Here is a 26161-nt window from a genome sequence, read left to right as displayed (position 1 = left end):
GACTCACATGAAACCTCGGAACCGGCTGAGGTCGTTGTTGGGGTTCTCACATTCAATGCGGCTGTGGAAGTTCTCTGGAGTCAACTCAGAACCCTGAAACACATGACATACACACTAAATATTTCTGGAGTCATTTTCCCACTAGACCCAAGGACAATATTTGACCTAATCCCTATTGATGTTCTTCTTCCTTACACCATACTTTTACGGGATACGTACAGCTTTTTACACAGATAAACAGTGCAGTTGCGTAATGCAGGTAAATTACAGCTTATTGTGTCATGTTTTATCAAGCTTTTTATTGATTATTGTACCACTCCACCTTTAGCTGTACAATAAACGGCAGTGTTTTGTTTAGGCAGGGCGAGCCGCCCTGTCTCTTGCACGCTTGCTTTAAGAGACTTAAGCCTCAAGTACTTCAAATACTGAAGTGCCATCATGATGATTTAATGATAACAGCAATAACCAATGAGAGCCACATACCTGTCGTGGCAGATCTCTGACCACTTGTCTCTGTTTGAGGTTGGTCTCCCCGTCCAGGTTGGCCGTCTCGATGTAGCAGACGCCGTGGGGGTCAGAGGAGTATAGCAGCAGCATGTCTGCAGGGATGATCTCATTACAGGACAGACGGACAAAGTCCCCCACATGGACGTCCTGCCAACGCTGGTCCACATACATCTGCTGTTTCCTATGGTAACAAAGACCACCAGATAACCTGTTAACTGCTTGAGGGCAATGAGAGTGGGGCAATGTGCGTACTATCAAATATGATGAAGGCCTGAAGTCCCCCACTGTTGCTAACAATTAGAGGTCGACCGATTATGATTTTTCAACGCCGATACCGATTATTGGAGGACCAAAAAAAGCCAATACCGATTAAAATCGGCCAATTTTTATTTATTTATTTGCAATAATGACAATTACAACAATACTGAATTAACACTTATTTTAATAAATCAATAAAATCAATTTAGCCTCAAATAAAAAAGTAAAAGTCTTTCAGTGAAATACGGAACCGCTCAGGATTTTATCTAACGGGTGGCATCCCTAAGTCTAAATATTGCTATTACATTGTACAACCTTCAATGTTATGTTACGGTCTTTGTTAGGAATAAATGGTCTTCACACAGTTCGCAACGGGGCGGCAGGGTAGCCTAGTGGTTAGAGCATTGGACTAGTAACCGAAAGGTTGCAAGTTCAAATCCCCGAGCTGACAAGGTACAAAATCGTTCTGCCCCTGGCAGGAAGTTAACCCACTGTTCCTAGGCCATCATTGATAATAAGAATTTGCCTAGTAAAATAAAGGTAAAATAAAAACGAGCCAGGCGGTCCAAACTGCTGCATATAACCCTGACTGCTTGCACGGAACGCAAGAGAAGTGACACAATTCCCTAGTTATAAGAAACTCATGTTAGCAGGCAATATTAACTAAATATGCAGGTTTAAAAATATATACTTTGTATTGCTTTTAAAGAAAGGCACTGATGTTTATGGTTAGGTACACACTGGTGCAACGACAGTGCTTTTTTCGCGAATGCGCTTGTTAAATCATCACCCGTTTGGAGAAGTAGGCTGTGATTCAATGAGAAATGAAAAGGCACCACATCGATTATATGCAACGCAGGACACACTAGCTAAACTAGTAATATCAACCATGTGTAGTTAACTAGTGATTATGTTAAGGTTGATCGTTTTTTATAAGATAAGTTTAATGCTAGCTAGCAACTTACCTTGGCTTCTTGCTGCACTCGCGTAACAGGTAGTCAGCCTGTCACGCAGACTCCTCATGGAGTGCAATGTAAGGCAGGTGGTTAGAGCATTGGACTAGTAACCGGAAGGTTGCAAGATCGAATCCCCGAGCTAATAAGGTAAAAATCTGTTGTTCTGCCCCTGAATAAGGCAGTTAACCCACCGTTCCTAGGTAGTCATTGAAAATAAGAATGTGTTCTTAACGGACTTGCCTAGTTAAATAAAAGGTAAAAATAAATAAATAATAATAATAATAATAATAATAATAATTGTCCACAATCGGTGTCCAAAAATGCAGATTACAGATTGTTAGGAAAACTTGAAATCGGCCCTAATTAATCGGTCGACCTCTACTAACAATACCACAAAAAGACAACAAAATAACAGTTTCACACATATGAGCAGTATTCACACAAGCAAAGGAACATGTCCCTCTAAACAACCATGAATCGTTCCTAAACACAGACATTGTTACGTATTTTACATTGTAAAAACTCCAGGAAAGACCATTCACCCTGCACTTTTGTTGTCTGCATTTTGGTCAGTGACCTGTGTTTGGGTACACAGCAATATGCTCAAGATGGAACCATGCCAACTGTAAGGTAGGGTGAGTGTTAAGAAACAAGTCTTCAAGTCAATCCAGAGGGAGTGAGTGAACACACAATGTTCAACCAAGGCAGCTATGAGCCACAGTGTGTGAACACACCTCAAGGTTAATCATTTATTTTACTGTCCACCACTACCACCCTTTCCTGGCAGGAAAGAGACTGAGAAACAAATTACTGAGAAACAAATTACTGTAATACCGTGGTTTGTTATTCACCCAATATAAAAGATATGTTAAAGATAGTTGGTATGGATAGGCCCTAGGAAAGGGGTCGGCAACAGGCCAGTGGTCCAAAATCAGCCCGCGAGTGATTTTTGTTGGCCCCCTAAAGTTTTTGTTTTTTGGTCAAAAAAAAGACTCAAATCACCAGGAATTCAGCTAAAAATGATGAGTTTAATTTAGAAAATCTATTCCCACAAATAAAAAAAGAGACATGATTGTGTCTCAATGTAATCAAGGTACAAAATTATTATTTTCAAAATACAGCCTCTTTTTGGGCTTAGTTGTGGTCAATTTGCAGTGTACAAATGATTATACAACACAAATGGTCACGCGGGAGAATCTACTCCTGCCCTAAGGATTGTCTGGCCTCAGTAAGCCTGAGGCTATGAACGATTGCATGGTGGGACATGTAGACCTGGGAGGAAGAACCAATAGGCTACCTCGACCACTCACTCCTAGTCTCCGGAAAAGGGGATAGATTTGATATGGGGTTAGCAACCCCATCCTGAGCAAAATAGATTATGATAAAGATACCTCAACAAGTGAGGACGCAGCCATTGAACAATGAATTTCTCTTGTCAAGGCCTTATGTGCAGAGAGACATGAGAGGAATTGAGTGAAATGTGTGTGTGTGTGTGTGTGTCCATCTCTCACATGGCACAACAATTATGTTTTTTAGAGATTGTCAACTTGTCCTACTTTCAGTTCAGCATATACAGTGCATTTAAGAAGTATTGAGAACCCTTGACTTTTCAAATTTTGTTACGTTACAGCCTTATTCTAAAATGGATGAAATTGTATTCATCAATCTACACACAATACCCCATCTAAAAATAGGTTTTTCGAAATGTTTGCACATTTTTTTTTATTTTTATAAATATAAAAAAAAATAATGAAATATCACATTAACATAACTATTCAGACCCTTTACTCAGTACTTTGCTGAAGCACCTTTGGCAGTGATTACAGCCCAGAGTCTTCTTGGGTATGACGCTACAAGCTTGGCACACCTGTATTTGGGGAGTTTCTCCCATTCTTCTCTATAGATCCTCTCAAGTTCTTTCAGGTCACTCCAAAGATTTTTAATCAGGGCTCTGGCTGGGCCACTCAAGGACATTCAGAGACCTGTCCCGAAGCCACTCCTGCGTTGTCTTGGCTGTGTGCTTAGGGTCGTTGTCCTATCGGAAGGTGAACCTTCGCCCCAGTCTGAGGTCCTGAGCAGGTTTGGATCAAGGATCTCTCTATACTTTGCGCTGTTCATCCCCATCAATGATGTTGCCACCACCATGCTTCACCGTAGGGATGGTGCCAGGTTTCCTCCAGACGTGACGCTTGGTATTCAGGCCAAATAGTTCAATCTTGGTTTCTTCAGACCAGAGAATCTTGTTTCTCATGGTCTGAGAGTCTTTAGGTGCCTTTTGGCAAACTCCAAGCGGGCTGTCATGTGCCTTTTACAGAGGAGTGGCTTCTGTCTTACCACTCTACCATAAATGCCAGATTGGTGGAGTGCTGCAGAGATGGGAGAACCTTCCCAGATGGAAAACCAGCTCCACAGAGGAACTCTGGAGCTCTTTCAGAGTGACCATCGGGTTCTTGGTCACCTACCTGACCAAGGCCCTTCTCCCCCTATTGCTCAGTTTGGCCGGGCGGCCAGCTCTAGGAAGAGTCTTGGTGGTTCCAAACTTTGTTTATTTAAGAATGATAGAGGCAAGGAACGTTCAATGCTGCAGACATTTTTTGGTACCCTTCCCCAGATCCTCGCCTCGACTTAATCTTGTCTTGGAGGTCTACGGACAATTCCTTCGACCTCATGGCTTGGATTTTGCTCTGACGTGCACTGTCGGACCTTATATAGACAGGTGTGTGCCTTTCTAAATCATGTCCAATCAATCAATGAATTTACCCCAGGTGTACTCTAATCGTTGTATAAACATCAAGGATGATCAAAGGAAACAGGATGCACCTGAGCTTAACTTCGAGTCTCATATCAAAGGGTCTTAATTGTTATGTAAATAAGGTATTTCTGTTTTGAATACATTAGCAAAAAAATATAGAAAAACCTGTTTTCGCTTTGTCATTATGGGATATTGTGTTGAAATTGATGAGTAAAAAAATGTATTTAATCCATTTTAGAATAAGGCTGCAACATAACAAAATGTGGATAAAGTGAATGGTTCTGAATACTTTCAGAAGGCACTGTACCTGATCTAGTTAGCATGTTTGTCAGTTTGATGGCACCATATACAACCCTTGTAAGTATAAAGAAGAAGCTGCAGAACTACAGGTCTGTACGTTTTGTTTACCTGTAAAAGTAGCTGTCACATTATTACCGGTCAATTTGCTATATAGCTATCAGAATGTTAACCTGTAAACGGATCTCGTGCACAAGCCAGAACATTTCACCCCATTTTTCAGTCAGTTTACCCCATATAAGCAGTACTAATTCCATTTGCTCCCATTCAGAGATAACAAACAACCCTATGTTCTACTAAAATTTACGCTGAGTGTATTAACCTGCTGTAAATCTCACAGACCAGTCCGTTGATGAACTTGTCCGACTTGTGTTTCCTGTAGTCTTCCCAAAGATCCTTTACTGCCGTCACTGCCAGCACCAGGAGAATGGGAATAATGCTGATTTCGGGCTGGAAGGCATTGACCACTGGAACAAAGTTCAGAGCTGCCAGGAATATGAAATAGATATTGGCAAAGCGGTGGAGTTGTTCGAACAGGTTCTTGGGGATAAATGAGAGGAAGGAGTACTTGGTGGTGGTCACCTTGTTGCTGCTGTATGACTTGAGGATTTCCGTCAGCTCTTCATCCTCTGTGAGGGAGGATACCACCGTCCTCCTCTTCCTCCCCAGTCGGTCCTTCGAACAGGAACTTCGTCCTTGGACCGGCCGCTCCAAGCTGTACATGACTCCTAAGCCCAGTGAAAGACTCCACCAGTTAAAATCCAGAGGGTTTACTTATTGGTCAACCTTTATATCTCTCTCCGGCATTTCCAGCCACTCGTGACCGACCGAGCTCTGCATCTAGATTCAAATGCCCACTCTGTTTTACTGTCATCGTCTATCATGATCCAGGATGTTGAGTCGCCAGGGTGAAGTTTAGATAGAAAGACAGCTACTTTGCCGGGGAGAGCTTCGTTTCTGTCATGGTGGAGAGTATCTCTCCGGCACTTCACTAACACTACACCTCGCTGCCTTAGAGACCAATAGAGCCACTCCTCCATGTCATAAACAAACAACTCAAAGTTGAACTTTTATGACTTTCTATGAAATAGGATTGAGAAACCCTTGACATCACAAAGGAATGGGTAAATGAGCAAGCCCATAGATTATCTGTGCTGTATATATGGTGCTCTTTATACCACATACAGTCACACAGACAACTGAATCTACAATAACCAACATTTAATCCAGTGTAAGGATCACCGGTTCTCAGCATCAGGCTCTCTCTAGAAAATATGTTCATATTTGGTATGCTAATGGTAATACAGTACTGTAGACTGTATCATGTAAATTTCTACTTCACCTTTGATCCTACTGTTACAGGAAGAAATTAGACTCTCCTTCTCATCTTGTGCGTCATCAGGCAAATAACGTTTACAGGGGTGGATCCCAAAATAAATGTGTAACGTGATCAAAACAAATGAAGTTAGAAAAAGCAATTATGCAATTCATGGGTCTTTTCTCATTTGGGCAAAAGTCCATCCTCCACCTTCTCTTCTCCTTTGTTACTCAGAAACCGATAAGTGGTTGAGGAGATGTCAATTTGTTAGTAGGCAAACGAAAGAGTGTCCTCCCCTCCTTGATAACCACCTTTCATTGAGGATAGTCATGTGTAGCCTACCGGAGTCCTACAAAATCTGTCACACCCCCCCTGAATCATATTTTGTTTTGTCAGTGGAGAAAAGCATGCCCACATGTTTTATCTATAAAATGTCTTGCACAACTAACTTCATTTGTTTTGATCACGTTACACATTTATTTTGGGATCCACCCCTGTAAACGTTATTTGCCTGATGACGCACAAGATGAGAAGGAGAGTCTAATTTCATACAAGCACATTTTCGTTCACGTTTCCTCTTCTCGCTGCCGCTCCTCAATAACCCTCGACCTTTTTCAAATGGAGGCGAGACAGAGAGAGGACGCAGGAGTTGAGCAAATTCAATTGCGAAAAGGCCATGGTGCTTTGGTGCTGATTAACACAGAGGACTGTGGGATATGAAGTTTGTGTTCAAGATGTTTTAAGACCTTCAGTTTGAATACTAGCCATCATAAAATCAATATACCTATGTCGTAATGCATCTGGTAACTAAGGATATTTTATTAGAACAATGTTACACAATAGTAATAATTACCATAACTTACTCCGCTTGTGTATTGTGTAATAACAAAAAACACTCAACTCCATAACTATGTATGAAGTAGTATGTAACAACACGGTGACTGTTGTTGATCTATTCCCCGTATGAAGGATAAACCCTGAGCATTGTTGTCCAGCCGGCCCACTCACCCACTGTACACTGTAACGATGTTGTTGTTGACCTTCTGGTCAAAGCGGTAGCGGCGGTAGTCCTCCAGGGCATCCTTGATGGCGATGACGATGAGCACTACTACCAGGGGAATCATGGTGATCTCCTTCTGAAAGGCCTCCACCACTGGGATCCAGTTCAGCATCACCAGGAACAGGAAGTACAGGTTGGCCACCCTGAGGAGGAGGGGCTTGATAAATCCCACATCGACCCCCAGCCCCTAAGGCTACCTGTACACTTATGGGCGCTCTGCAGTCTCCATTTGGCATCTGCTTGTTTTGAGTTAATTCACAACAAACCTAATTCCATGATTACAATTAAGTGACTCCTATGCACTCCTGCTCGAGTTGAAGTCATTTCCCAACATCAACAAACATGATTGCCTGATTGTAATCAGGTATGGTCTAGCCCATCCCCTGTGTAAATCAGCATGAGTTTAGGTATTCCGCTCACCTGTGGAATTGCTGGAACAGGTTCATGGGAATGAAGCTCAGAAGGCTGTACTTGGTGGTGCGGATGCTGTTGCCCTGGCATCCCTTGGAGATGCTGTGGTATTCTTGCTGGTGGCGTCCGTGCCGGGCGATGACCGTCCTCCGTTTGCCAGTGAGCAGCTGTGTGTTGTGGAGCACTGGGGAACTCTTGGTGGGTAGGGCTGTAGGGGCCGAGTACTGGCCTCGACCTGAATCTGCGGCAACCAGCTGCTGCCAGCGGCGTCTCACCCAGTGGATCTGCTCCATAGGCCCAGTGGCCAGGGCACCCTACACCCAGAACCCTGCACCCTCCCTGGGCCTGGGTGGCCAGACCTGGTCTTCTGTTGCCTTAGGGCTGCTTACAGTGCTGTTTTTCTGAAACAAATACAAAACAGTAATCAGAAAGGTTTCAAAAGTAGTGACCTTGTGGAGAAAGTAGGACAGATAGTAGGCAATAGTCCATGAGATAAGCAGTGATTAAGTGACAGAGCTATGACTAATTGTTTTAGGCAATACTCCCAAACCCTTTCTCAGGCCTGTATTTAAAGGGCAATAACTTCTAGTTCAAAAGGACTCTAGTCCTTTTACTTTGTTGACTAAATTAATACTATACTACCAACAAGACATTGGTTGACAGGCTGCTAACCCACAGGTCAGAAAAAGCACAAGTGAAACCATTAAGATACTACAGCATTGTATGCTAGATCTTATCAACACAGAATAATATAAATGTTCTATTTAAATGTTGTTCCGCTATGTGTACACAAAACCTTCATGATCCTTGAGAAAATAATTGTCACTAAGAGGAACTGAATGTAGTTGCAGAGAAAAGAAGAACTATGTTTACGGGCAAGTCCACGGTAACGCAGTGACACCGACTCAGATTTTTCACTTTAAAATGCCTGTAAAACAAAAACCAATGATTGCAAAGTTAAACAAACCATACAAATTGTTAAACGTAGTCCTTGTGCATAGTTTTATGGTTTGTTTAACTTTGCAATCATTGGTTTTTGTTTGACATACATTTTAAAGTGAAAAATAATTTTTACCGTGGCATTTCCTTTATGCGCCACTCAACTCAGATATCACAACTACTCTGAAGTTACTCACTCACACGCCCACACGCCCTTGTGAGATGCCAAAACAGCTAGCAAGACAGGCCAGTATATGCCCTCGGCTGAGTGTGTGCTGTATGAAAGCTCAACAATAGAGTATCCTTCATGCGTTCCTTGATTTCCCAGTTAATGTTTTTTTTGGTAGGCTACTTTAGTTCATTCTATAGTGTGAACTGTGTAGCCTAGGCCTCGTGCTGGGAGAGGCCTATCATTTATATATTATTGGGCTAAAAGGTAGACTTATAAAGTAGTTCATAAACTACTACACGTTTACATATAGTTTATACATCTGTAAAACAACATAGCCTGGACTAGAAGATACAAGCACATTTCTTTTCTATTGATATGACATATTTTCAAAGACAGGCTAATGTGTCTGTCATTTTCTTTACTTTATTAAAAATAAAATTGTACCCCCCTTATTCAACTGGCAAATCAAGAACCAGATGTTTTACAACAGCCTGCATACCCTGGCCTACAGCTTTCCAGGAACAGGATTTTCTGAAACTGGTGTGTACAGTGAAGGAGAAAACAAATAATTTCAAAAAACCCACACAATGTATTCTGCTGTGTAGAATTGTCATATCCTTCACCACAGTGTGCACAATGACAATGTCCCCATTTAGGAGATACTTTGTCATTCATGCATGATGACATGGGCCAGGTGTGTTGTTGCGATAAAGCCAATGGGGCCAAAAAACAAAAATGACAAATGTAGCTAACTAGGCTTAGCTACAAGGGCATAATGCTTTTTACCGGAAATACAGTAGTTTACAACGATAGATCACAGATTTTTAGCTAATTCAGTTTGGGGTTGCTATTTTTTTACCATTTTTTTCTTTATTGCAGCCAAATTGATTTGAACGAAACGTAGCCTAACGAATCTAGTAACTTTATATTTTGTTACCATGGCTGCCTATAAAATAAAATAAAAAACATGCATAAATGTGTCAAGAACTTACCCTGTAGTATTCATTGTTCGCTGTGCTGAGGGCAGAGAGCTGTGAGTCGTAAAACAAAACACAAATACAATCTGTAGTGGTCACATCACATTACCTGTTTTGAGAATTTACATTAGATAAAGCAGGCCTACTCATACTTGCGCGAATATATTTCAACATCACTTGCGCAGCATCATGAATCACGAGATAAGAGTGCTGTTCCAGGGTATAAAAAGACGAGCTGAACGCCACTACCCACAAGAGGTTCATTCAGTAACATTTTTTTATTATTTATTTCAGGCCTGCCTAACGATGTTACTGTAATGAAATAGACTGTGTTAATCACTTCTTCGATTAGGTTTAACGGGGGTTGGCATCCAATAAATATTGCATTACCGCCACCTACTAGACTGGAGTATAACTCGCTTATACTTTTCTTGAAACAATAAACACAATAAAATAATAATACAAATGTATACCATCTAACCCTACACTCACTAAAAACACACCACCCTACTCCACTATTTAAATATATCTAGTCCTACCTCAGGCCAACAGCCTGAAAGGAGGGGACACCACCAGTCAACACACCCTGTAACTTTTCTGACTTAAAGTCTTGTACACCCAAATACCTCTCTGCAGCTGTCACCACAACCTTAATTTTCTGCGACTTATGTTCCATCCCTGCAGTACAGTTGATAACCATTGGTATAAATGCTAAAAATCCAATCCTCTGTACTGGTAAATATCTACTACTCACCACTCCTCTCAGGATCCCTCCCCCTTGACCCATCTTCCTCTACTTCAAATCAAATCTAATTTTATTGGTCACACACACATGGTTAGCAGATGTTAATGCGAGTAGCAAAATCTTATTCCTCTCAAATTTTGTGCACAAATTTGTTTACATCCCTATTAGTGAGCATTTCTCCTTTGCCAATATTATCAATCCACCTGACAGGTGTGGCATATCAAGAAGCTGATAAAACAGCATGATCATTACACAGGTTCACCTTGTGCTGGGGGCAATAAAAGACCACTTTAAAATGTGCAATTTTGTCACACAACACAAGGAGTATTTTGGTCTGTAATAAAGCCTTTTTTTGAGGAAAAACTCATTCTGATTGGCTGGGCCTAGCTGCCGAGTGGGTGGGCCTATGCCCTCCCAGGCCCACCGATGGCTGTACCCAGCCGCAATCATTTTCCTTATATGAACTGTAACCCAGTAAAATCTTTGAAATTGTTGCATGTTGCATTTATATTTTTGTTCAGTATAGATAGATGATGTCATTAGCCACATGCACAGGGTCTCAGATGTATTTGCAGGGTGCAGTGAAATTCTTAAGCGCCGAGCTCCAACAGTGCAGGTCAAAGAGAAGTGAATGAAACTATAATACAAATTATAATAATGTCTACATATTTACAACTGTAACAATGATACATGTCCATTGCGGAGTGGGGGAAGGGTAAATGTCCATTGGGGGGGTAGAATGACTGGGGGGCAAGAGGGGGAGCCTAATGGTGGCTATTCAGCAGCCTGGTGGTAGAAGCTATTGGCCAATCTGTCATTTTTTGCCATGATGCTGTCAAGTTCTGACCTTAGTTCCTTTGTTTTGTCTTTTGTTTTAGTATGGTCAGGGCGTGAGTTGGGTGGCCCAACCAGAGCCATCTACAGAGGAGAATGGGAGAAACTCCCCAAATACAGGTGTGCCAAACGTGTAGCGTCATACCAGATTCCAAGAACACAGGATGAGATGTTACTATCCTTTGTGCAAGCACTTCCAAGCGTTCATGAACAGTGAGCCTGGTGAAATTTGGGGAGCGCATCGTCAGTAGTGTACCTTTGGTTCCTAGGGTGTTTCGGCCTTTCACACTATACACCCTCCCCAAAGGCGGCCAGCGACAGGGTGATCAATCCTACGCTTGCGTCCCATTCCCAATTAGTTATAGGAGTTGCCTTGTTGTTGATAGCCAACATCCCATGGGACTATGCATGGCAGGGGCGTCCTCCTCCCTGAGTCAAGCATTGTTGACCGCATACCTCCTGGCCCTCTCACTTCGGGGCCCAGCTGGGGTCTTTTCTCTTCATCCAGAGCCACTGACTGCTGCCTTCTGCCGCCTCCGATACAGCTTTGATTGCCGAACACTGGCTCTGGACCTTAATTCCCAGGTCTCTAAGCAGTCTGGTTGTAGATGTTGCCACAAAACCTCTGCAGCCCACCTCCACTGGTCGGACTTCTGTGTTCCAGCCATGATGCCGTGCTTCGGCAGCTAGATCGGCATAGCGCAGATGTTTTCGCTCATAAGCCTCATCTGAGTCCTCCCAGGGTACTGTGAGCTCAATGATGAAGACCTTCTTGAGCGAACGGGACCAGAGCACCATGTCAGATCTTAGGGTGGTGGTTGCGATCTCCGGAGGAAACAAGTTGCCGGCCAATGTCAGCTAGCATTTTCCAGTCGCGGGCCAAGCGCAGCTGGTCTCGCTCTAATGGTGTAGAGCCGCTCTTCAAAGAAGACTCAAGGCTGAAATCGTTGCCAAAGGTGATTCAACAAAGTACTGAGTAAAGGGCCTGAATACTCTGAACACCTCCAAAACAAAGGTCATGTGGTTTGGTAAGAAGAATGCCCCTCTCTCCACAGGTGTGATTACTACCTCTGAGGGTTTAGAGATTGAGGTAGTCACCTCATACAAGTTATTGGGAGAATGGCTAGACAGTACACTGTCCTTCTCTCAGCACATATCAATGCTGCAGGCTAAAGTTAAATCTAGACTTGGTTTCCTGTATCGTAATCGCCCCTCTTTCACCCCAGCTGCCAAACTAACCTTGATGCAGATGACCATCCTACCCATGCTAGATTACGGAGACATAATTTATAGATCAGCAGGTAAGGGTGCTCTCGTGCGGCTAGATGTTCTTTACCATTCGGCCATCAGATTTACCACCAATGCTCCTTATAGGACACATCACTGCACTCTATACTCCTCTGTAAACTGGTCATCTCTGTATACCCGTCGCAAAACCCACTGGTTGATGCTTATTTATAAAACCTGCTTAGGCCTCACTCCCCCCTATCTGAGATATCTACTGCAGCCCTCATTTTCCACATACAACTCGCGTTCTGCCAGTCACATTCTGTTAAAGGTCCCCAAAGCACACATATCCCTGGGTAGCTATTCTTTTCAGTTCGCTGCAGCTAGAGACTGGAATGAGCTGCAACAAACACTCAAACTGGACAGTTTTATCTCAATCTCTTCATTCAAACACTCAATCATGGACACTTACTGACAGTTGTGGCTGCTTTGCGTGATGTATTGTTGTCTCTACCTTCTTGCCCTTTGTGCTGTTGTCTGTGCCCAATGTTTGTACCATGTTTTGTGCTGCTACCATGTTGTGTTGCTACCATGTTATTGTGTTGCTGCCTTGCTATGTTGTTGTCTTACATCTCCCTTTATGTAGTGTTGTCTCTCTTGTCGTGAAACGTGTTTTGTCCTGTTATTTATTTATTTTAATCCCAGCCCCGTCCCTGCAGGTGGTCTTCTGCCTTTTGGTGGAAGCATCCAAGAGTAGGAGTGCTGATCTAGGGTCAGGTCCCAACAGTCCATGTAATTTGATACATTATGATCTAAAAAGCAACAATGATCCTAGATCTGCACTGAGTCCATACAAGACAAGCTGATCCTTTTCCTTCACTCTGTGGTCCAACTCATCCCAAACCAAAAGTGATTGTGGAGGCCAAGTCATCTGATGCAGCACTCCACCACTCTCCTTCTTGGTTAAATAGCCCTTACACAGCCTGGGGGTGTGTTTTGGGTCATTGTCCTGTTGAAAAATAAATGATAGTGGGACTAAGTGCCAACCAGATGGGATGGTGAATTTCTGCAGAATGCTGTGGTAGCCATGCTGGTTAAGTGTCTTTTGCATTCTAAATAAATCAGTGCAGAGATCATCAACTCACCTACTCTGCATCTCACAAAGACACAGTGGTTGGACTCCTCAGATCAAAAAGACAGATGTCCACCGGTCTAATGTCCCTTGCTTGTGTTTCTTGACCCAAGCAAGTCTCTTCTTATTGGTGTCCTTTAGTAGAGTTTCTTCTCATCTGAACAGTTGATGTTGAGATGTATGTTACTTGAACTCAAGCATTTATTTGCGTTGCAATCTGAGATGCAGTTACAACTGTACTTCTGCAGCAAAGGTAACTCTGGGTCTTCCTTTCATGTGGCAGTCCTCATGAGAGCCAGTTTCATCATAGAGCTTGATGGTTTTTGCAACTTGCAACTGAAGAAACTTTAAAAGTTATTGAAAGGTTCTGGATTGACTGGCCTTCATGTCTTAAAGTAATGATGTTTGTCTTTGCCTATTTGAGCAGTTCTTGCCATAATATGGACGTGGTCTTTTACTAAATAGGGCGATCTTCTGTATACCACAACAACTGACTGGCTCAAACACATTAAGGAAAGAAATTACACAAATTAACAAGGCACACCTGTTAATTGAAATGCATTCCAGGTGACTATCTCATGAAGCTGGTTGAGAGAATGCCAAGAGCATGCAAAGCTGTCCTCAAGACAAAGGATGGCCACTTTAAAGAACCTCAAATATAACATTTTTATTTGTTTAGCACTTTTTTGGTTACTACATGATTCCATGTGTTAATTCATAGTTTTGATGTATTCACTATTATACAATGTAGAAAATAGTAAAAATAAAGTAAACCGCTGGAATGAGTAGGTGTCCAAACTTTTGACTGGTACTGTATATCAGAGACATTTTCAGGAAAAGCAGCTAATAGTAAGCCAATAAAATGTATACCATTGCATTGGTTCAACATAGACGTCTAACTCTGTAATTAAGATAGAATCTGAGAGATCGCACCTTTTAATTTTTTTTATCTCTGAGGCAGTTTGCCGCCATTTCGTCTGGGTACTCCAACACCCCGATTGAAGCAACTGTACATCTAATCTTCTCCCCCATTGCCTGTTGAGTCGACAGGGAGCTAGCCTGTTCTCCTCAAAACAACGTTAGCCAATTTGAGCAGAGAAATAAGCTTGCTAACTAGAAAAGCCAACCAACTAACTACAGAGCAAACAATGTTTTTCTAATCTAATTAGTTTCGACCAAACGACAAGTTTCTACATAGCGTCCTCACCAACGCCTTGCTGTAACTTTCAAATTCTGTGAATGTAATTTCAACAAATTTGATTCATATTTAGCATAGTGGAAAGCATGTTTCCAAGACGAGCCCTGGCACCCTATTTGAAAGTACTGTTTGGAAGGAAAAGCCCGCCCACCAAAGCTCTAGTGTTTTTCTCTACATGCCTTTTGCACAAAGTAGCAACGCCCACTTCCTACCGGATACAAAGCTTCCTGTCAGCCTGATTGTAGCCTCGGAGTCGCTTGTTTTATCATTACCTCAGTATATTAATATGATCATATTTCTATAGTGTTTTCTTAATCATTCTTCTTCAAAATGCTGTTTATCCGTTTAGTTAGTGTATTTTGTTTGTCTCTTTAGCTAGCAAACTTTAGCTACCAGTAACGTTACCTAGCTAACGTTAGTGTTAACGTTATTAGTTGGTGCGGCATCGTTATTGAAAGTTAAGAAATTAAGAAGATTTCATTGAACCTTCTAGTGGGCTTCGACGTCTGAAGAAGGGAGCCGTGCCTTTGCAATTCCAGTGGAATAACTACCATGTCCAAGAGATCCTCATGTCACTGATGGGAAGCATCCTCGGCATCTGGGCTGTGGCTTGCCTTCTCACAAAACTAACAGTGTGGACCTCTTGTTAATTAAGGCATGGTCCAAGGCGCAATTAGCTACTACTGCAATGCATCTTTCCTTTTTTTTGCTGTGACACCCTGTAGTCCATTTAATGATAATTAACACCACTGCTTACTCCAAACACAATGTTGTAAAGAGTTTTTATTTACAGTGACAAAAGAACAGAAACAATTTTATTGAATTATTTTTAATTATTAATTGCACAGACAGATTTGTTAGTTTGTTTCTCTTTCATTAATTGAAAGATAAAGGAGCCTGTCCATTGTTATTTAGTCTTTCCTGCCTAAGTTCTTTTTCATGTACACCCTTCTCTCTAATTAGTGAGAACACCACTGGGTCTCTATTCTCTCGACCAAAATGTCCTCATGCTCACAGACAACAAAGTCACACCACTCCAACCCAATGATGTAGAGCTGACCTTGAACTTGCCAATAGTAGGCATGCTACCTCTTCAGGGAAGGTTCACCGTTATGCATGTGAACATACTTGCAATCCACAAAACCCTTTACGTTTGGGTTCTTATTCTCAACTAGGCCAAAAGGTGGATGCTCGAGAGGCTTGTAGACCAGGCCATCAGGAGAAGAGGCAAGCCAAAGGACGTCAGGATGTATGATGAGGCCACAGGGTGAGAAGTTGACATTCTGCATCTTGCAGTAGTCACTGTCATCTCCAATTCCAGTCCCCTCTTCATGTCAGCTGTTGGTGCTGTGCCTTTCAGCTAGATTGCCTGAGGAGCATTTCTTACAAGCACATATTTTCTTTTACAACTGGGAGACAAGTATGCTTACAGTGTTCTATGTATTTTTTCCTATTCTCATGTGTGTTTTATAGTATTACATTATTGATTGTTGTGTTTTCAAGAAAGGCATTTCACTGTACTTATGCATGTGACATTACAAATTTGGAAGTATTTTAATGTCCTTATATAGATGGAAGCAGACAGGAGGCGAGATCATGTGTGACCATTCTAGCCAATGAGAGGGCATAGAGCTAGATAGAGGACTCACATTTGTATCTGTACCATCATAGCGTCCCTGACAGCGGTATTTTAAAGTAGCCAATTTTCTTATTTTTCATTGGCTGATTGCTCCCAACTCGTCGGAATCCCCACCCAGTTCACTACTTTAAAATGGCGAAAGCCCTCCATGGTAATGTACATGCAAAAACAGTCCTCTATCTCTATGACAACAGACAACTCCAATTTAAAGTCGTTTCCCCCCCCCCTAGTTGCCGAAATGCCACGTGCGTCCACTTATATCAGTACATTCATAACAATCTAACCATTACGTAACTTTTATTCGATCAAATAAACCTCACTTAGCAAATATGCAATTGCATGTTTTGTTGACCAAATTCCACTCTTATTATTGACCTCCATACAAAAATTATTATTATTTTCGTGGACATACTTTGAGCTGAGTAAAACCTCTCACTTTGCCTCTTCCGGTCTGATGTAGTCGGCAAATCTGATTTTTTTTATCCCCATACTGCAACACTTTGAAAGGCGGGGGTTTGACAACACGGGATACATTATGTCAGAATTCACTTTTCGTAGTAAGTATTTTTTTTAAATTAAATAGCAACATGCAAAACACAAACAGAACAGCCAGAGGGATTACACAAAGAAATAAGGACGAGAAGAAAAAATAATACATTAACGTTATATCAAACCAAATACAGAACTGTAGCGAAAACATTTTATTTTGTATACGTTTTAAAGATTCTAAATAGTTTTACAAATCTTTTTTTTTTTTTTTAAATAAGAAAAGGGTATTTTTCTTCATACATTTTGATTTAACTTACGTAGCAGGTTGGGAGAATTTGGATACTTTTGGAAAAGGGTTTGGGTTGGCTAATATGAAGGGGGAAAAATGTAGGCGTCAATTTGACATAAACTGTATTCCCTCTAGTCTTGACAAAGTTATCCACATGAAGGCGCCCTTTGTTTATGTCAAATTTGAGTTATGATAATTAAAAATCCCAATGTTGAGCCACGCTGAAAAAGTACTCTCAGGAAACAGCAGATTTCCCCGGTTTACCATGTGATCACTTATCAGCTGATTCGTGACGTTTTACAAGGAAGGCGAAACTCGACAACAAAACATGGTACATTTGCTTGCCAAATTACTCCCTGAAGAATGTCCAAAAGTAAGTATAATACATGAATTTCCTTGGTTCATACATGTCATGTTTTCACCACTGTCCTGGAGCTAGACAATGCAATATCAGGAGAACCCTTGCATGCGTTTATTATTATTTGTTACATAGCAACATGCCATTGTAATATATGCCATCTTGCAGACGTTTTTAAACAAATTGACATACAGTCCTGAGTGCATACATTTTACGTATGGGTAGGCCCGGGAATTGAAACCACTATCCTGGTGCCAACGCCATGCTCTACCAACTGAACTACATAGTATTACAGAAGGAGAAAGGATTTCCATTAGGTTTTACAATCAAATGAATTAAATACTCTGCGTGTGCATTCAGATGAGACGATACAACAGGCTTTTGAGTACCCTCGTGTCTGTTTTATATAATATGAAAACAAGATATTATGCTCTCAATCAAGGGCTAAAATGTGATTTGTATTACTGTTGTAACAATGTAGCTTACAATGTTGCTGCAAGCTCCCCAATTCAGATACATTGTGTATTGATGATCCATTGTGTTTTCTGCATCTAACCATTAGGAAAGCATATCAATACTCAATCGTAACCCGCCCTATAAAACTCCAGTAGGTCTGAAAGGATATGGTAATTACTTCAACTTTACTTATGATAGGCTTTGTGGAGCTGTCATCATATTATTTAAACCCGTCTAATCCTTTCTGATCTATGATTGCCTGGGTGTAGCTGTCGGGGCTCGATTTGGCAGTGTGCCCATGTCATTGTCATAAGCACACGCTGAACCAATAATTGACCAGCAGAGGGAGCATTATGCTTGATTGTAAATCCAAAGCATGCAGATAAGTCAGTTACTCCAAAACACTATGACCTCCACACAAACATGGGCATGGCATTGTTTACTGACTTGTTTTGGTGGGTAGATTCAATCCTACCATAGGCTACCATCATCATCATGATGATGATACACATTTTCTTTCCCCCAGCTATTACACAGGGTGGTGGATAGTGTATGTGGGCGGGAGTCCCCTCGGATGGCAGACTATGGTGACATGTGGACCCTTGTAGAATGGATGGAGGTCCTCGACTCCCTCTCTTCTCTGTTCCGGCTCGCCGTCGGTAAGAACACCCCAGACGAAGAGGTGAGCCAGGAGTCAGTGAGTTTGGAGTTGTATCATGCATGTTTGACAGAGTCAGATGTGATGGGAGTTGGGTTTCTAAGGTGTACAATGCAGTGACTCACTGGTTTTTGAAGGTTCTATGTCAGTCACAGGGTGTTTGACTCTTCAGTGTGTATTGGGTTTGTGTAGGGCCTCTTGATGGCTGAAGTATAATGTGTTGGGTTTGTTGGGTGAATATGTGTAGTGTTAGGTCAGTGTTTCTTAATCCATTCCTGGGGGATGCTCCGGGGGTGCTGTGTTGAGCAAGAACAAAAATGGGAGTGCTGCAGTGTGTGGTAGGCTGTGTTTGTTATGGCTGCAGAGTAGACCATGGGTTGAGTGTGTCAGGTGTATACAGTGTGTTTGTTTCAAGTTGCTGTGTTGTTTGGCACTCAGGAGGAAAGTTCAACCAGGCATCAATCATACTGTTCCCATAGAATTGATCTTTGACACAGCATAGTAACATTAAATGCTAACATCTAGGTCTACTAACATCTAGGTCTACATTTTCAAGCGCTAAAAGTTATCGTTATTTCAGTAAAGAGGTGACAAATAAGATTTTATGTAAATGCGCTGAATACAACAGGTATTAAGATCAGCCCTTAACCAACAATGCAGTTTTAAGAAAAATACGAGTTAAGTAAAAAATATGAAATAATTAAAGAGCAGCAGTAAAATAAGGCTATATACAGGGGCTACCGGAACAGAGTCAATGTGCGGGGGCACAGGTTAGTTGAGGTAATTGACGTAATATGTACATGTAGGTAGAGTTAAAGTGACTATGCATACATAATAAACAGAGTAGCAGCAGTGTAAAAAAAGGGGGGGGGGGATCATGTAAATAGTCTGAGTAGTCATTTGATTAGCTGTTCAGGAGTCTTATGGCTTGGGGGTAGAAGCTGTTAAGAAGCCTTTTGGACCTAGACTTGGCGCTCCGCTACCGCTTGCCGTGCAGGAGCAGAGAGAACAGTCTATGACTAGGGTGGCTGGAGTCTTTGACAATGTTTAGGACCTTCCTCTGACACGCCTGGTATAGAGGTCCTGGATGGCAGGAAGCTTGGCCCCAGTGATGTACTGGGTCATACGCACTACCATCTGTAGTGCCTTGCGGTCGGAGGCCGAGCAGTTGCCATACCAGGCAGTGATGCAACCAGTCAGGATGCTCTCAATGGTGCAGCCTTCAAACTATTTGAGGATCTGAGGACCCATACCAAATCTTTTCAGTCTTCTGAGGGGGAATAGGCTTTGTCGTGCCCTTTTCACTACTGTCTTGGTGTTTTTGGACCATGATAGTTTGTTGGTGATGTGGACACCAAGGAACTTGAAGCTCTCAACCTGCTCCACTACAGCCCCATCAATGAGAATGGGGGCATGCTCGGTCCTCCTTTTTCTGTTGTCCACAATCATCTCCTTTCCCTTGATCACATTGAGGGAGAGGTTGTTATCCTGGCACCACACAGCCAGGTCTCTGACATTCTCCCTATAGGCTGTCTCACCGTAGTCGGTGATCAGGCCTACCACTGTTGTGTGATCGGCAAACTTAATGATGGTGTTGGAGTCATGCCTGGCCATGCAGTCATGAATGAACAGGGAGTACAGGAGGGGACTGAGCACGCACCCCTGAAGGGCTCCTGTGTTGAGGAACAGCGTGGATTTTGTTGTTATCTACCCTTACCACTTGGGGGGGCGGCCTGTCATTAAGTCCAGGATCCAGTTGCAGAGGGAGGTGTTTAGTCCCAGAGTCCTTAGCTTAGTGATGAACTTTGAGGGCACTATGGTGTTGAAAGCTGAGCTGTAGTCAATGAATAGCATTCTCACATAGGTGTTCATTTTATCCAGGAGGGAAAGGGCAGTGTGGAGTGCAATAGAGATTGCATCATCTGTGGATCTGTTGTATGCAAATTGGAGTGGGTCTAGGGTTTCTGGAATAATGGTGTTGTGAGCTATGACCAGCCTTTCAAAGCACTTCATGGTTACAGACGTGAGTGCTACGAGTTGATAGTCATTTAGGCAGGTTACCTTAGTGTTCTTTGGCACAGGGACTATGGCGGTCTGCTTGAAACATGTTGGTATTACAGACTCAGTCAGGGACAGATTGAACATGTCAGTGAAGACACTTGCCAGTTGGTCAGTACATCCTCGGAGTACACGTCCTGGTAATCTGTCTGGCCTTGTGAATGTTGACCTGTTTAAAGGTCTTATTCACATTGGCTGTGGAGAGAGTGATCACACAGTCGCTCCAGAACAGCTGATGCTCTCATGCATGCTTCAGTGTTGCTTGCCTCGATCAGAGCATAGAAGTAATTTACCTCGTCTGGTATGCTCGTGTCAGTGGGCAGCTCGAAGCTGTGCTTCCCTTTGTAGTCTGTAATAGCTTGTAGTACGATTCAATCTTAGTCCTGTATTGACGCTTTGCCTGTTTGATGGTTCACCGGAGGGCATTGCAGGATATCTTATAAGCTTCCGGGTTAGTGTTCCACTCCTTGAAAGCGGTAGCTCTACCCTTTTAGCTCAGTGCAGATGTTGTCTGTAATCCATGGCTTCTGGTTGGGGTATGTACGTACGGTCACTGTGGGGAAAACATCATCGATGCACTTATTGATGAAGCCATTGACTGATGTGGTGTACTCCTCAATGCCATCAGAAGAATCCCAGAACATATTCCAGTCTGTGCTAGCAAAACAGTCATGTAGCTTAGCATCTGCTTTATCTGACCACTTCTTTATTGACCGAGTCACTGGTTTTTCCTGTTTAGTTTTTGCTTGTAAGCAGGAATCAGGAGGATAGAATTATGGTCAGATTTGCCAAATGGAGGGCGAGCTTTGTACGCGTCTCTGTGTGTGGAGTGAAGGTGGTCTAGAGTTTTTTTTTTTTTTTTTTTTTTTTTCCCCTCTGGTTGCACATTTAACATGCTGGTAGAAAATAGGTAAAACGGATTTAAGTTTCCCTACATTAAAGTCCTCGGCCACTCTGTACGCCACCTCTGGATGAGAGTTTTCCTGATTGCGTATGGCCGTATACAGCTCATTGAGTGTGGTCTTAGTACCACTAGTTTGTGGTGGTACGCATTAGTTTGTGGTGGTAAATAGACATTTATGAATAATTTTTATGAAAACTCTATTGGTAGATAGTGTGGTCTACAGCTTATTGTGAGATACTCTACCTCAGTCGTGCAAAACCTCGAGACTTCCTTAATATTAAATTTTATTCACCAGCTGTTTACAAATATACACAGACCGCCCGCCACCCCTTCTCTTACTGGAGGCGGCTGTTCTATCTTGCCAATGCAGTGTAAAACCCACCAGCTGTATGTTATTCATGTTGTCATTCAGCCACGACTCAATGAAATATAAGATATCACAGTTTTTAATGTCCCATTGGTAGGATATACGTGATCGTAGTTCGTCTATTTTGTTATCCAATGATTGTACGTTGGCTAAAGGACTGATGGTAAAGGCAGATTACCAACTCTCGTCGGATCCTTACAAGGCACTCCGACCTACGTCCCTGATATCTCTGTCTCTTTCTCCTGCGAATGATTGGGACGAGGGCCTTGTCGGGTGTCTGAAGTAAATCCTTTGCGTCCAACTCGTTAACGAAAAAAATCTTCTTCCAGTACGAGGTGAGTAATCGCTGTCCTGAGCTCTTTTCGGTCATAAGAGACGGTGGTAGAAACATTCTGTACAAAATAAGTTACAAATAACGCAAAAAAACATTGGTTAGGGGACTGTAAAACGGCACCCATCTCCTCCAGCCATATTGACAATATTTATGAACAATTACAGGGACACAGACTCATCTGTTTCAGTTGAGAAACTAATTAACTGAATATTTTATGTGTAAATAGAATTACAGGCAGATTGAAACAAGACCAGCCATTTGATATTCATTGCATAATCACCAGGAGCTGTTGCACCAGATGAGCAAAGGAACATATTTACAAAAAACATGTTTAAATTAATATTGTCCTGTGTCTTCTGTGTTGACAGTTTTTGTGTAATGTCAGCCAATGTATTATCCCACACAATAAAATCCTATTTCCTAAGTTATTTTGAATTTTATCTGTACAGTATGAGTGATTATTTATTAGTGCAACTGCCAGCCTGTTCTGCTTTGGGCAGGTGCTGGCATCGTTGGCAGACGTGGGCCGGGGGTACGGGGAGGCTGTGCTGACCGTCCTGAGGGCCAGACGGGAGGAGATCTGCCAGGCGCTGGTGGAGAGGACCAATAACGTGTCTAGCTCCACCCTCCAGGACTTTGACTGGCATATAAAGGTGAATTCCCTGGACTATAGTGAGGAGACCACAATATTTGTTTGATTGGTAAACTGATTGATCAGGACTCCCTTGAAAAATATATTTTATTTTTATCTTAATGGGACATACAGGTCAAATGAAAAAAGTCGTTATGCTTTTTTTATAGTCCTGTTGTTTCAACTGGGTTTTACACATTATGTGATATCAGTCATGAATTAATCTGGGGTGAAATGCTGGTGTGTATGGTTCACCATGTCTACTGCTACCACAATGCTTTCTATACACTAGAATCGTAAGCCTCTGTCTCTTTTCAGCTGGCATTGGCCAGCGATAAGATCTCGTCTCTCCAGACCCCTCTACTCAACCTCAGTTTGGACGTGAAGGAGAACGGGGCCCTGAAGCCTGTGTCTGTCGAGATGAACCGAGAGGAATTACAAACACTCATCAGCTCAATGGAGGCTGCCAATAAGGTAATCCTTCAGGGACACGTACATGCGCACATATTATGACAATTAGGGTATTATCATTGCCAATCAAATGTGTTTGTGTCAGCATGTTGTTTGTCTAATGTTTTAGTGGTGCAGTTATGCACAGCATGTGTGTATGAGTGCTTGCGCGTGTATGTATGGGTGTGTGAGCGTTTGGTCAGCATCAGTGGAGGGTGTGATTTGGATGGCTTGAGAACAGTTTTCTTGGCAGTTCCACCAATAGTTTAATATCATTATATTTTCACCTACTGATGTCAGGAGCATAATAGCTGGTGATTTCTGCCAGTTTTTGCGCTCTCATTCACTTAAAGGGACAGTTCTTTCCCAATCGTTCCATATTCCCTCTGTCCTAGAAGACATTTGTGTATTACAGAAGGGCTTTTATCCCCAAAAATATATTTGTATCCCAACAGCAGTTTAGTCTGACTGTATGTTATTTTTTCTGTGTGTGGTTTTTGCAGTGCTGACAGTGTACATTTGATACACACTTATTTTTTTCGGATCCCAGGATTTTATTGCTTGCCTGAGTTACCTGAGCTGGAAGAGAATTTGATGTAGTCATTGCTTTATACAGCACTGTGTCTCCCAGCCTCTGTTGTTGACTTGGGAAATGTGAAGAGACCCCTGATTGAGTGTCTTGTATGGGTTTTTGAGCTGTGTTAACTGGCTGAACAGACATTTCGGTACTTTCAACACGTCAATATCTACAGCCCTCAATGGCGTTGCCCATGCTATCTCCATTATAAAGTAGTCTACTTCTGAGTGTATTGGTAGTTCATAAATAAACAGAAAATGTGCATACCACTGTCTACCATGCTGGAGTGTGTTTTGTCTGAATAGGTATCAATCAAATGTTGGTGATTTACTGCCACCTGTTTGTTCAGGAGTATAATTCTTTAGTTGACCACTCCTTTCTTAACCCATAGTAAGTCTCATCCAGTTGACTACTTTAAAATGGTGGAAGCCCTCAATGCCACTGTCTATGCTAAAGCAGGCTCTGTGGCACAAGAGCCCTCTATCCAACTGTGTGTATGTATCCTGATAGTGTGTATTTGTGTCCTTACAGGTGGTACTACAGCTGAAGTGATGGTGGCGATAGACATTTATTTCACTGTGCCCTTTCATCTATGGCTCTTAAGGGGACGTGCAATTTCATCATAGATGGACACTGAACTATGATGCAGTGTCTTTCTGGAAACAGTGATCTGATCCAGATACAGCTTTTAGCCTTCAAACCCCCTTAGGCACTGATTCCTACGCTTCCCCTAATGAATTCAAAATCATGGGATTGTGGGTGTTGCGCCATATTCCATTTATTTTCAATCCATGAGGGGGTGTGAATGAGTGCACATTTTAGGGAAAAGGATATAGAATCATACTGCAGCAAGAAGTAGTCTTTTGTGCAGTTTTTTTTGTAATCCATTCTATTACTGTGTAATAAATATTAACGTTTGACCTTTTCTTCAATGGAATATATATTAGAGATGTAGACTGTTTCCATACTCTGAAATGGCTTCATCTCTTTCTCTTGTCCTTCCTGATCTTGGATGATTGGCTAGGTGAAAAGATTGTCAAGGTCATCCCCAGAGGCAATGTTATATATCAGACCAAATAATACCCCTTCCATTTTTTTTCTGTCTGTTGAATATTTAATACAGATCACACTGTGCAAAATCTTCCTTTGCGTACGCCTGGTACTAGTCAGCATGCCTATGATGTTATGCACCAAAACAGCAGTGGGGGGTAGAGTCATGGCGGGCCTAATTTTCCCTTTCTCTTCTTAAATTCATCACATCTGGACCACAATATGGCAGCGTTATAATGCATTAATATTTTAATGAGTTATATAAAAAAAGTCCAAGTCTCTAGTGTTGGATGAGAACCTGGTGCGTGTTCTAGTTGGGAATATACAGGACTTGCTATTAGAGCAGTCTTTTTTTTAATGGAGGTAACCTGACTCTGCAAGCTTGGTTAGATGTGCAAAATGCCTGAACGCGCGCACACACAACCAGAAGCAAAATGCCTGAACATGTGCAACCAGAAGCATGATGGTGCGCACACAACCAGAAGCATGATGCCTGATGGAGCGCACACAACCAGGAGCATAATGCCTGATGGAGCGCACACAACCAGGAGCATAATGCCTGATGGAGCACACACAACAAGGAGCATAATGTCTGAATGTGCGAGAGTACACAACCAGAAGTATAATGCCTGAATGTGCGAGCGTGCACAACCAGAAGCGTAATGCCTGAAAGCACGAGCGCAAACAACCAGAAGCATAATGCCTAAACACACACACAACCAGAAGCATAATGCCTAAACACACACACAACCAGAAGCATAATGCCTAAACACACACAACCAGAAGCAAAATGCCTAAACACACACAACCAGAAGCAAAATCCCTGAACACGCACACAACCAGAAGCATAATGCCTGAATGCGCGCACACAACCAGAAGCATAATGCCTGAACACGCGAGCGCACACACAACCAGAAGCATAATGCCTGATGGTGCGGTGCGCACACAACCAGGAGCATAATGCCTGATGGAGCACACACAACAAGGAGCATAATGCCTGATGGAGCGCACACAGCCAGGAGCATAATGCCTGATGGAGCGCACACAGCCAGGAGCATAATGCCTGATGGAGCGCACACAGCCAGGAGCATAATGCCTGATGGAGCGCACACAGCCAG

The 26161-nt window shown here is 42.3% G+C and overlaps 2 protein-coding genes across 11 annotated transcripts in view; one reads left to right on the top strand and one right to left on the bottom strand.

Moving 5' to 3' along the window:
* Positions 1-13752, bottom strand: part of LOC110505678 (probable phospholipid-transporting ATPase VD) — a 41830-nt gene extending 28078 nt beyond the window's left edge. The window contains exons 1-6 of one of the 6 annotated variants that reach the window (XM_036962432.1): positions 13599-13752; positions 9663-9701; positions 7569-7960; positions 7097-7291; positions 484-688; positions 8-93 (exon numbers count right to left, since the gene is read on the bottom strand). In XM_036962432.1, coding sequence (XP_036818327.1) covers positions 8-93; positions 484-688; positions 7097-7291; positions 7569-7852 — 770 coding nt within the window. In that variant the 5' untranslated portion in view covers positions 7853-7960; positions 9663-9701; positions 13599-13752. Of the gene's footprint in view, positions 1-7; positions 94-483; positions 689-5092; positions 5499-7096; positions 7292-7568; positions 7961-9662; positions 10415-13598 lie in introns of those variants that run through there. The other 5 variants (XM_021585062.2, XM_021585064.2, XM_036962431.1 and 2 more) reach the window with 5 other exon arrangements.
* A 3114-nt stretch (positions 13753-16866) lies between these two features.
* Positions 16867-25134, top strand: LOC110505677 (COMM domain-containing protein 8). 5 transcript variants are annotated; one of them, XM_036962830.1, is made up of 6 exons: positions 16961-16979; positions 17483-17573; positions 18541-18711; positions 22836-22988; positions 23285-23440; positions 24525-25134. In XM_036962830.1, the coding sequence occupies exons 2-6, from the start codon at positions 17529-17531 to the stop codon at positions 24543-24545; spliced, it is 546 nt and encodes a 181-aa protein (XP_036818725.1). In that variant the 5' UTR covers positions 16961-16979; positions 17483-17528; the 3' UTR covers positions 24546-25134. The 5 variants fall into 5 exon arrangements, with proteins under 5 accessions (XP_036818726.1, XP_036818725.1, XP_036818724.1 ...); XM_021585059.2 differs by lacking the exon at positions 16961-16979 and adding an exon at positions 22331-22336 and having other exon boundaries at positions 17220-17573; positions 18541-18696; XM_036962831.1 differs by lacking the exon at positions 17483-17573 and having other exon boundaries at positions 16867-16979.
* The last annotated feature ends 1027 nt before the right edge of the window (positions 25135-26161 follow it).

This window comes from Oncorhynchus mykiss, chromosome 25 (genome assembly GCF_013265735.2).
Source record: "Oncorhynchus mykiss isolate Arlee chromosome 25, USDA_OmykA_1.1, whole genome shotgun sequence".
Lineage (NCBI taxonomy): Eukaryota > Metazoa > Chordata > Actinopteri > Salmoniformes > Salmonidae > Oncorhynchus > Oncorhynchus mykiss.
The sequence above is the reverse complement of the archived record's forward strand: the minus strand, read 5'-3'. Positions and strand labels throughout refer to the sequence as shown.

Coding starts and splice junctions, on each gene's coding strand:
- LOC110505677 (XM_036962830.1), top strand. CDS start 17,529: ATGGTACATTTGCTTGCCAAATTACTCCCTGAAGAATGTCCAAAA. Junction 17,574..18,540: donor TCCCTGAAGAATGTCCAAAA/GTAAGTATAATA, acceptor TCTTTCCCCCAG/CTATTACACAGGGTGGTGGA. Junction 23,441..24,524: donor CAATGGAGGCTGCCAATAAG/GTAATCCTTCAG, acceptor GTGTCCTTACAG/GTGGTACTACAGCTGAAGTG.